The 12,455-nt window shown below is 36.2% G+C and overlaps 1 protein-coding gene across 2 annotated transcripts in view; it reads right to left on the bottom strand.

Annotated features, from left to right (window-relative positions):
- The window catches only part of LOC145290674 (ubiquitin-protein ligase E3B-like), a 156,996-nt gene that overhangs the window by 104,066 nt on the left and 40,475 nt on the right, over nucleotides 1-12,455 (bottom strand). For both annotated transcript variants that reach the window (XM_080136506.1, XM_080136517.1), the window contains exons 9-10: nucleotides 11,504-11,589; nucleotides 4,122-4,204 (exon numbers count right to left, since the gene is read on the bottom strand). In XM_080136506.1, the coding sequence (XP_079992632.1) occupies nucleotides 4,122-4,204; nucleotides 11,504-11,589 (169 nt within the window). The remainder of the gene's footprint in view (nucleotides 1-4,121; nucleotides 4,205-11,503; nucleotides 11,590-12,455) is intronic.

The raw sequence follows: 12,455 nt of genomic DNA, 5'->3' as shown, positions 1-12,455 counted from the left end.
TTTCACCCCAAACAAGGCAAATTGCCACTTTGGTGTAGGGGGCTACTATCAGGGGCAACAACTACTGGGGTACTATGTAGGGATTTGGGCAGCAAGGTGTCGGTTCACGTTACACTTGAACTTCTGCACGTCAGTACTGTTGGGGAAGCAGGGACCTGGAATGGAATTCCAGAGTCTTGCGGTTCTGGGGAAGAAACTATTGGAGTAAAAAGATCTTTTACATCTAGGGACCTCTACAGTGTGGGGGTGGGATCTAGTAGCCTGTCGGGTTTGTCGAGGGTGCTCGCGTCGTGGGGGCACAAGTGATTGCAGTTCATCAGAGCATTCACCACTAAAATACTTGTAGAAAAGGCAGAGGGATGCAACATTTCGTCGATGGGACAGAGGCTGAAGCTTAGATGCCAGTTCAGGGCCTATCAGGTTTGCGACTCTCTTTTGAACCTTGTCAAGGAGCGAGAGACTAGTAGCAGATGCACCAGCCCAGATGTGGCAGCAATACTCCATACATGGGCGAATGGTGGCCTTATAGAGGTACAGGATACTTTCGGGTGTTAGTAGTTTTCTAGCACGGTAGAGAGAGCCTACCTTTCTTGCAGCGGCCCTGGCAATGCCTTCAATGTAATTGTTCCAACTCATGTTTCCTGTGAACGTTAGGCCAAGGAGTTTGAAAGATGGACTCTCAGATAAAGAGTCGTTGGCCATTGCTATTGGTGGTAGAGAGGGTTTCTTGTAATTATTGAATGAAACTAGTTTAGTCTTGGCAGCATTGAACGCGACCAACCACTTTTGTCCCCATTCCACTACAGATTGGAGGTCTTCCTCTAGTGTTTCTGCCATTTCTTTAGAAATGTGTTCATTCGTCTTCCTGTCGTGTCTGCCATAGAGTGTAGTGTCATCAGCATATATACCCATCTCAGAGGCAATGTTGTCGGGGAGGTCATTTATGAATATCAGGAACAATAGAGGTCCAAGGATAGAACCCTGGGGCACTCCCGCATTTATATCATATTGTTTAGATGTGCGACCGTCGAGGACTACCTGGATTTTTCTCTTATCTAAGAAGGATTTAATTATGTTAAGTATTCTACCAGTGATACCGTATGATCTGATTTTACTGAGGAGACCCTCATGCCATACCCTGTCAAAAGCCTTAGATATATCTAGAGCTACCGCTCTGCCTTCCCCCGCTTTGTCCAGTGATTGGTATATACGTTCAGAGATCACGGTGAGGATGTCTGCTGTGGAACGGGCTTGTCTAAATCCATATTGTTTGTCAGTCAGTAGTTTAGCATCTGTAAGATGATGGACTAGAGCATGGTTAATTATGGTCTCAAATATTTTGGCAAAAAGTGGGAGGAGGCTAATGGGGCGATAATTTGATGGGTCAGTTCTTTTGCCAGAATTCTTGAATACTGGTACCACAGAAGCAGTTTTCCAACAGCCCGGAAAGCAAGCTTCATTAAGACATTTGTTGTAGAGTTTGGAGAGAACTGGAGCTACTTCGGCTGAGCACTTTTTTAATAGCACAGCTGGGATAAGATCGGGTCCACATGCTTTTGAGGTGTCAAGGTTTTTTATGATAGCATGCACCTGAGCAGGGGTGGTTTTCAGATCATCTAGTGTGGCGTCTGTCCGCATACAGATACCTTTATTTTCCCTAGGCATCGGTTGCTCAGCCACCAGGATCCTTTTCCTAGGCATCACGGGTTGCCACCCACAGCCAACAGGTAGCCCCGTTGAGGGACTTTTACCCTCTGCAGGGGGGCAGTCGGCGTATTCTAGTGCCCTGCCGACAGGGTCAACCGGGAAGTAGGGAAGGAAAAAAGGAGGGGGGAAGGGAAGGGGGCTGTTGTTTTTATTTTGTTTTTGTAGAACATAATTAAGTTTTACAAAAGAGAATAGAAAACAAAAACAGAAATCGATGTAGGTGCATTTCGTCTCAGGAAGCCAATAGGCAGCCTGATCTGGTAGCACCAGTTCTGTGAAGGAGATTAAACCCGTAAAAATGTGATATTTATAAGGAACATTCTTTTTTCTAGGAACAAAGAGTAGTATCTGTTCTGATGCTACACTTAGTCTAGTATGTCAATGGTGTAAAAATCCTTCTATACTAAATGAAGTTTGTTTTTTGTTTTTGTTCGAACACAGAGTTCTCCCATTTTTGGGTAGCTGGATGTTTCCTACATTAAGAACCGACCTTGTGTCAAAATTTAGTCCTGTGGGGAGGAAAGTAACATGTTAAAATAATAATGTTGTTATTTAAAAACCCATTCTTAACATGAGGAGAGTGAGAGCATAATCAACTATTCTGTACTTTCATCTAACAATTAAATGAACACTAAACTTGAAAATCATAATCCTCCCCCCCAAAAAAGAAGTTTGAGTATTTTACCTATTTCCATCTCAAAAATTTTTTTACCAAAGGCAAGATAAGTTAATCTTCTACCTGTATATTTTGTATTTTCATATAACAATATACTGAACACAAGTACTGTTAAAAATTAATTGAATTTGAAAATCCTTTTGACTATCATATGCCCCTTCCCCCGAAAAGAAAAATCAAAATCTACTGTTTATTGGCTAGTATGTTTCAACAGCTTTAAAAAGATATTCAAAGAAGGAAGTATAAAATAATAAATATTGGGTAATTACTTTCATATAGAAGATTAACATAATAGGAGCACCAACAGTAACAAAAAAAATATTTTTTGGTCTTCTTTCCATGATTGCTTATGAGCTGAAAAAATAACAATAGGATTTCGAAAGCTATTCTCAAAATGGGAGGGGTGTTTTGGGCCAGCAATTTGTGCTTTCACCTAACAATAAACAAAACAAAATAAGCCAAACAAAGAAGTTTAAAAACAAAAAAAACTCTATAACAGATAAATGGCAAAATAACACAGGTTACAAGCATACAAATGGAATCTTCGCATATGTGTAGTGTACGCATATGGGCAAGGATAATTTTGTAAGCTTTGCTAAAAGTCTTGTGAAATTGAATTAAAGAAACCAATTTAATAGAACAATATGGCAAAACACAGTTTGTTTTCATGTTATTTATATGCAAACTCAGCCATGTTGGTGCACGCTGTTTTTTTGTGACACTCTGCTATTCCTAAAACTAAATGTATGCAAGCATAATAGTGAGATGGTTCAGTTTAAACTGTTATTTCAATACACGATTAAGAATAAGGGAGCATTTATCAAATGAATCTGTAATTGTAAATGTATGAAATAGTAATATGGTGAAAGGCAAATAATAAATTGACTATATACAAAGTTAACCAAAAAATAAAAGTAAGTGGTGAGTTTGGGTTTTGGGGGAGGAGAGATTTGCATAAGAGTAGAAGCCTTGGCTACTTTCTCAATGTGTTTATGTATTTGAAAGAATACGTTCAACAGGAAACAAAATAGGAATTGTAAAACAGGGACAAAAATGCATGTATTGTTGATTAGGAATGCGCTTTAGTAATAACTGTAAGTGATAAACGTAAAAGTTGTGCATAGGAAGTGTTTACTTATTATCCTATAATGTCGAAAGTGGCAAGGAGAAAAGCATTTCCATTTTATTATATATAGAGATTATGTCTTAAGTCAGGCATGAACATAGTTTCTTTTAATTTCTCATTTGTGGAACACATTACCACAGATCTGCTTTTCTGCATACTACAACATGGTCCATTTTCAAATCTAATGTCAATAAATACTCGCCATAAACTGTTTTCATAAAAAGAAAAAAAAAATCAAATTTTGTTCATTCATCACTACGCTCATAACATCATATTACTGTCTTCGTTTGTACAGCCCCCCTCCTCCTTTGCTTAGATGGTTGGAAGAAGCTGAAATGTTTGGAAAACTCTCTGAATTACTAGTTTATACATACGGTTTCAAACTGCATTAAAATCGAATACACATATTTAAAGGCATTTCTGTCCTCAATGGGTCATTTAGAGATGAGCACACATACATATTCAGCACATACAGTGTAATGTAGATATTTGTCGTAAAATATTGTGAAAATAACAACCAAGATGATAATAGTTGTTTAATTAATCTAAATAATACAAATTATCAAATCTCATCTAAAAAAATTCAGAAACATGAAAATGCTTTATACATACCTGAGAGCAATTGTCATAATAGCAGTTAGGGCTGTGCTGCTAAATACTGGTTTAGACCGGGCAAGGCCTCGTGTGAGAAGAATCTAACCGTAGACATCGAAGGGTGAGAACAAAATGAAAAGATAGAAAAAAAAATTAAATATGGTAAATTTATAATGTTTTCATGAATAGTAATTTTTTTAAAACATTTGATAAACTATAATCTATATATATAAAAGCGAAAATGTATGTATGTATGTGTGTATGTTTACATGTCTGCTAAAAACTTTCGACAGACGCGATGAAAATTCACAAACTCGGTATCACATCGAAGCTCCATCCTTTGCTTGAAAAATATCAAAAAATTGGCCGAAAATGTTAACTTTTTCACCCCGAAATCGACAATTTTCGACAGGGGGGGGGTTAACAAAAACGGTCCTCTCGTGACAATGACCAATTCTACGCATGCGTCAGATGACGTCGTGATCTGATTTACTTTAAATAGTTGAAAAATCGAACAAATTTCATGTACGTCGCGTTAACTCAGTTGGTTAAGGCCTTGGTTCATTATCTAACCGTTTTGGGTTCGAATCGTGGTGTGAGATGCTTTTTTTTGTTTTTTTTAAATTTAAATATTGAACCAGTGTTATTTAAGCCATTTTTCACATAACGTTCGTTTTTCTGCTTTTTTTTTTTTTTTTTTTTTTTTTACTTCGCTTATTCTTAGCGACACCCAAAAACACCCGGGTACCCACCGATTTTTTAAATTTTAATATCGAAACAGGCTTATTTTAGCCATTTTTCACGTGTCCGTTTTTCTGTTTTCATCGTTCGTTTGCCTCACGTTAGTTTTTTTTGTGTTTTTTTTTTTATTGTTTGATCGCTGCGTAGCGGGGAAAACAGAAACTGGCTTCCGCAACTTGACATTGTCGCACCTGCTAATTTCAGTTTATAAACGTCAATTTAACATACTTATCAATTCATCTGTTCCCGTGGTCGAGATGGTTAGGTCGCATGTTTTTTTTTTCCCATTTCCTTTCCACCTCCGCGTCAAACATTCGGGTTCAAGCCTACCTTTATACTAAAACTATTTTTTGTCTTTTACACCTCCAAACAACCGGCCAACGTTTTTTTTTTAACAGGGTTGTTTTAATCTACCCCCTCCCCCCACCAACACACACCTCCAAACACCCGGGCAACGTCGGGTACCCCTGCTAGTCTATTATAGAAATGGCAAATATCTGTGTGTATGTGTGTTAGTGTGTGTGTTTGTATGACTGCTAAAAACTTTTGTCATCTGCATCGAAGCAGCACAAATGTGGTACCATTAGAAAGAGTGATCTCTCGGAAACATAATATCAAAAAATTAGAAAAAAAAATCATCAATTATTTCATGTAGAAATGTCGTTTTGTTTGAAGGGGGGGGGGGGATCAGGTAAAAACTTTGCTTCAACGCTGTTTGTAAACCACACATGTGCAAATGTGTGCAAATGGTCGATTCATTGTTTCATTTTAAAAAACTAAATTTGTTGTGTCATAACATCTGTGCCATCATGGTCCTATCGATAATGCATTGATTTGTGAACTTAAATAATGCGAGTTCACACCCAGCACATTACATTGCTATCTTCTTTTTTTTTTTACCTACAAAATTTAGCTTTCGGTTTTGCTTCTGGTTGATAGAAACCAAGACACGCCCAACTAGGCAACGCCCCCCCCCCCACTTCCCCCATAGTCTATAATATAATTCTCACCTGTCTGTTTAAATGTATGTAAGTCTGCATAAAACTTTCAGCAGAGGCGACAAATTTTCACGAGATCGGTATCGTTTTGAAGCTCGGCCCTTCGGACGACAAATATTGAAAAATTGGCCAAAAACTTTAATTTCTTTACTTTTGTACAGGGAGGGGTCATTTTTTTTTTCACTGATATTTTTGAAAGTCATCCTCTCTTTTCAATTGACTAGCCTTAACCTTTGCCACTTCCAGTTTGGCAATGGACGCAACAGCAAAGACGTCACTTTTTTTTTTTCACATTCTCTTTCTCTTTCACGGTACGGGCGTAAGCATGCCTGCCTGCTATCACTTTTTTTTTTTTTTTTGCTCAACACACACCTCCAAACACCCAGGCAACGCCAGGGACCCAGGCTAGTAATTTATAGAAGCCAATACAATGAAGAGGTGTAATGGATCAACAGAAACTGATGCAAATTAAGAGATACAATGGTGAAATAAGCTATGCAGATTCACCTTTTATTAATACAACTAGTGGGGGGTACCTGGCATTGCCCCTGTGTTTGGAGGTGTGTGTCTTGGGGGGGGGGTAGATCAAAACAACCCTCGAAAATAGCTTGTAAAAGTCGGGCAAATTAAAGATAACCATGAACCCCGCTCTTAAGTCGTAGATATTATGATTTAGACAGCATATAAAAAGTTTTAAGAAGGAGTGAGCCAACTGAGAAGCCTTTTGCGGACATACACAAAAATGCACACACACATTTTCGCTTTTATATATATATATATATATAGATAAACTAGCCGGGGTGTAAAATATGCTTAAATATATTTGCATACATGCAGATTTTGCATTTATTATTATAGAGCCAATTCTCTATTAAATATTATACTGTACATAATATATAGTAATTGATTTCAAAAGTTTTTGTTTTTTAAAAAATGACTTGGGTGCCATCAGCTAGAACTGAAACCAAACCATTTAGCGTTTCAGCTGTGTCTCCTACCTACTGATGCAGCTATCAAGAGATGGGTAAGAAAGACTTAATATTAAACAACTTGAAGAAATTAATTGAATTTGAATATGCGCAGAAAGAAGTAAAAATATGTCGGAAAGTTGAAATGAATAGCTTGCATTTAAACTTGTCGATATGTCTGTATGTGTTATTCATCCATCCAAACAAAGATTTTACTCGTTATAAACCATCTTTGGTATAGGATTACTATTTCCTATAAATTTCAGTGTTCTGTCACCAGTAGTTTAAGAATTTAAGAATTTATCGGTTATATATTGCAGACAGACACACATACTTTACTGTTTTATTTATAAAGATATATTTTTTGTATATATTGTATTAATAAAAAGTGAATTTGCATAGCTTATTTCACCATTAAATGTCTTTCTTTGCTTCAGTGTGTGTCTATTACACCTGTCATGTATTGCCTTCTATAAATTATCTTTATATATACACACCAGACAATGTTTCAAGTAAACTACATAAACCTCTTATTTTCATAATGTAACTTTAAAGTGGTTTTCTATAAATATTTTTCTATGAAAGAAATATCCTCCTTGTTTAAATTGTTAACCGAGTCATAGAAAGGGATTGGAAAATTGGGTATCACAATATTTTTACAATATGGAATGTAGGATGGTCCTCTGAAATGTGTGAATGGACATAACTATGGAATTTTTTTTCATATTCTAATATAAATAATTCTTTGATCACTTACCACAATAAACATTTATTTCATGAGAGTGTATTTAAATACTAAAACAAATTGCTGAATGGAAATGTCAAGAATAACTATTATCAAATAAAAAAAAAATGGGAAAAATAGATTACTTTAAGGTATACAAAATATCATAAGGCTGATTCTAAACTAACTACAACATGGTACAAACCTGACTTCACAATCTAGTGGGGGGGGGGGGGGGATTTTTTCTCTTCCCTAGAGCCTTGTTCTTACAAAAGAGATTTTGTTAGTCCCTCTGTATTCTCTATCATTATGTTCATGGTAGGTGTTTGATTGAGCTCAAATCTCTATTCTCCCAATTCTGTAAAACATTCACATCAAGAACTTATTTAGCTACAACCACAGTAAAGAACTTCCTTTTCTTTTTCTCTTTTTACCAAAAACCAAACAGAAAATTCATGAACAAAGTTTACTTCCTAGAACATCCTACCGGCAAAACAATATATAATGAGACTGCTTCTCGGCTGACTACAACATGGTCGTCCTCAAATCTAATGTAATCAAATACTTATTAAACCACCCTCTTGGATAATTAATTCCTCTTAAGTAATCTTCTGCCCATTCTTTCCAACTATCTTTTAGTGGCGATCATCGTTCAATTGACAATCTTAATCAACCCTTATCCTTGAGTGGCACTTGAGCCTGGATCCCATTAGTAAAAAACTTCAGGGCTAAATAATATCGTACCCAACACTATTGCATCAATGTTTGAGCATCCAAAAGGACCAAGAATTTGAATTGTCTGTATCAAAGCAGCTTTTTTTTTTTTCTTTTTTTTTTTTTTTTTACAGTGGACACCACTTATCAAGGCCCGGAAGCCACTCAGGGATAAGGGTTATTGCAAGTACATTACTTTAGTGTGGAGATTTGATGGAGTGTTTACTTAAGAGGGCGGTTCGTTAGGAATTTGTTAACATTGGACTTGAAGACATCCAAGTTGTAGTCAGGTGGGAAGCAGGCAGATGAAACAGAGTTCCACAGGTGTGCAGTTCTAAGAAAGAAGCTTTGTTCATGGAATCCACGTTTTGATTTAGGCACAGATAAAGAGTGAGGGAAATTTTTCACAGTGGATTCAGCTAGACAGGTGTTTTTCGTGAAAGATTGGCGAGGGGGGGGACCAGAGATTGGAGTTCAGACGAGCACCTGCCATGGAAATAACGATAAAACAAGGATAGGCTCGCAACGTCTCTTCTGTGGGAAAGAGGTTGCAGGGTAGAGAAAAGGGCATCCCCCACTAAGCCACGAAGTCTATTTTGTACTCTGTCAAGGCAGGATAGGCTGTTTTTAGCAGCTCCTGCCCAGATATAGCAGCAGTATTCCATCCTTGGACGTATTTGGCTTTTATATAGATAGAGAATTGTATCAGTAGTGAGATATCTTCTGGAGCGGTAGAAGGATCCCACCATCTTTCCAGTGACCTTCATAATCACGTTGAATACTGTCTCAATGGATAAGATGATTTAGTTGTTTTGTTTTACAGCATATCTACCTCTTTCGGGATATTTAATGTCAAATCCGGTCATTTTGGTAAGAGTTTTTATGCTTCAGTTTCTTTATATCTTAAAAAATTTATTCATGGTGTTTGGTTTGGTTGTTTTGTAGAGGAAAATTATTGTTTTTCTTTTTGACTGTGTATAGCATGATTGAGTTTTGCAAAAGGAAAGGAAGAAAATAATAACAGCAATGTTTGTAGCATTTTAGGTCAGGACCCCAGTATCTTCAGACAGTCTGATCTGATAGGATCAGAGTATAGGATGAGAAAATCATTCAAACTCTGTATTGTGAATATATACCTTTTTATTGCCTCCTTAAAATCTATCTTTCTTATTTGGTATCTAGGTGAACATGAAACTGAAAGAGCACTATTGAGGTACAAACTTTTCTCGTAGGAAAACAAGACACTAATTTTTTTCTCTCTCTTTTTTTTTTCTACACTCAGACTTTAAACAAGTTTCTTTTTGCTAGTATACTCTTATTTTATATTGAATATGTAACAGACTGGAGCCGTGCATTAAGAAAGAATCTAGTAATAAGTTAGCTTGCATAACGAAACAAAATATTAAAAAGCCAGTTTTCGAAAAAGAAAAAAAGATAAATATTTTACAAGAGGAATTTCAAACAATAAACATTGGCCTCATTTGCAAACGTCAAAGATGACGCAATTGGAGTTCCAAAACAGCAATATAACAGACAAATCTTGGGAGAGAGAGAGAGAGAGTTTTGAATTAGTTACAAAGTTGTGCACTTGATGACATCATCGGCTCTTTTATGACTGGGAAGCTAAGGGGTGTTTAAAACTTGATGGTGGACGGATGAGCAAGGAGAACTTGGCATTTCAATTCCGATCATAATGTTGTCATAAAAAAACATAATACTGTGACAAAAGTTATGCCTGGTTATCATGTGTTGACTCACATGCAAATCGACTGTCAGGGGCATCTTGGTTCCAGCGTCAACAAAACGAGTGTAAATTAACAGCCAAATTAACAAATGAAACTTTAAAAAGGTTTTTACCTGTTTTTTGTTAAGAACTATATATACACTATCATCTTAAGTGAATGTTATTATTAAGTGTTCTTTGTGTTATACGTACATGTAACAAGCATACTTTGAATGTGTTACGCTTTCTAAGACACAAACATTGTTTTTTTAATAAATAGACAATCAACTATGACAACTGCATGATTTTTTTCACATACATGAAACCACATGGCTTTGATGGCTATAAAACACATATCCAGTTTAAAGATCAATGTAACATTATTTATTTTCTGTTTGTGAGTCTAGCACAAGGCGGTTGGCTCCGAATGCCAACACCAGTGCATGCATTATATTACAACTAGCAAGGCTACTCAGCATTGCTCAGGATCATAAAAACAAAATAGAAGCAAGTAAAAAGCGTATGTAACTTTTTCATATTCGTGGGAGTGTAAAACTCCCAGCCTAATTCGATTGTCGCTCTTTAACTCAGAAGAGCGACCTAGCTACATCACTTCCTGTTCCCGATATTTCTTCCTCTTTTGCGCTGGACCTTCAAGCAGTCAAAATGTAACAAACACCGCTCCGGGTGGCATGAGCCACCACAGCGCCCTGACTAGCCAGTCAGCCTTTCACAGCTACCGATTGTAATAACGAACTCTCATTCTTTCTATCGCTTCTTCATGTATATTTATGTAAATAAATTGCATTTCTTTCATTGATATATAACAGTATATTTTCGTCTTCATTATGCGACCTTTTGCCTTTTCAATTCCTCTACCATTAAATACATACAGCATCATACACATGGGGACGGGGTCGTCTATCACACAGCAGACCATCCTGTCCCCAACATTTGGTAGACCGCCGACGTGATATTTCTTCAAATAGTAACCTAATGAACGTTGCACAATCTTCGTTTCCAAAAACATTTAAAACATTCTCACTGTCGCAATGAAACATACCGTTATATCGTTAAATAATCAGTGAAATATACTCAAAAAAAAGGAAGAAAAAACAAAACAAAAAACACAATTTCAAAAAACTAACTAGGAAGGGAGTGTTGTAGGAGTTGAAAACTCCCAGCCTAACTCGATTGTCGCCCTTTAACTCAGAAGAACGACCAAGCTACGTCACTTCCTGTTCCCCATATTTCTTCCTTTTTTGCGCTGGACCTTCAAGCAGTCAAGATGTAACAAACACCACTCCGGGTGGCATGAGCCATCAACACGCCACATTAATTGATATAAAATACTTAAGGACTAGACAAATATACGTCACATTAAATAAAGTGCTAATTCTTTTTAAAAACTATTTTTACCTTAGAGATGAACATTCAAATTTCACAATTTAAGAAGTTGGGAAATTCTATTTCAGTAAGAATAACTTCACTCTAACCTATGAAAGGGAACTGGGTGGATAAATTCTACTTACCTGCAGCACACCGTAGATACCTTTCGTATTAAGATATCCCATAACATTGTTGCACAGCTGAGTCAACCCTGGCTTCAGTGCTTCAGCTTAAAAAAAGAAGAAAACATGTACTTAAGCGCTTGGTTTTATCAACAAATTTTTTTATTATTTTTTAAAAATATTTTATTGCAAACATATTTCAGTGATTATCCAGATTCAAATTATAATCCAACAAAATCTTTGTGTACATACCTGTTAGGTTATAAAAAATAGCTGAACACCAAAATTTATGCAAATTCATCCATTATTTTTGTTTTTTAAAAATAATATCTAATCACCCTGTCCAAATTTTGGAAGCCATTCTTAACATGAAGAACAGAGGGGGCTTTATGGGCTTTTTCTTGCTTAAAGTTTGACTTATGTCTCTTGAAATCTTTTGTCAGCCATCTTTAGCTTTATTAGCCCAAAAATGGCCGATGAGAGATTTCATCAATAATTATTTTTCCTTTTTTTTTTTTAAATAAAACTATTGGGTCAATTTACGTAATTAAATTTACGTAATTTACATAATTTATGGTGTACTATTTACGTAATTTATGGTGTACTATTTTTTTTTAACCAAACATGTAAGTACATCATAAACATTTTTTTTTTTTTTTTTTTTACATAGGCGTCACCACTTATCAAAGCCGATAGGCCACTCAAGGATAGGGGTTAAAGAGTGTAGAGTAGTCAAAAGGACAATATAGTAATCGATAGTAATGGAAGTTCGGTAAATTTGTTAACTTAAGTGGAACGGCTCATCAGAAACTTGTTCACGTTGGACTTGAAAACAACCATATTATAGACAGCTGGAAAGCAGGAAAACGGAAGACAATTCCACAGGCGTGCAGTTCTAAGAAAGAAGCTTTGATCATGGAATCTATGTTTAGGTTTAGGTACAGATAAAGAGTGGGGGAAATTATTGATAATG

The sequence above is a fragment of the Euprymna scolopes genome, chromosome 1, assembly GCF_053919585.1.
Source record: "Euprymna scolopes isolate OS-2025 chromosome 1, ASM5391958v1, whole genome shotgun sequence".
Lineage (NCBI taxonomy): Eukaryota > Metazoa > Mollusca > Cephalopoda > Sepiida > Sepiolidae > Euprymna > Euprymna scolopes.
The sequence above is the reverse complement of the archived record's forward strand: the minus strand, read 5'-3'. Positions and strand labels throughout refer to the sequence as shown.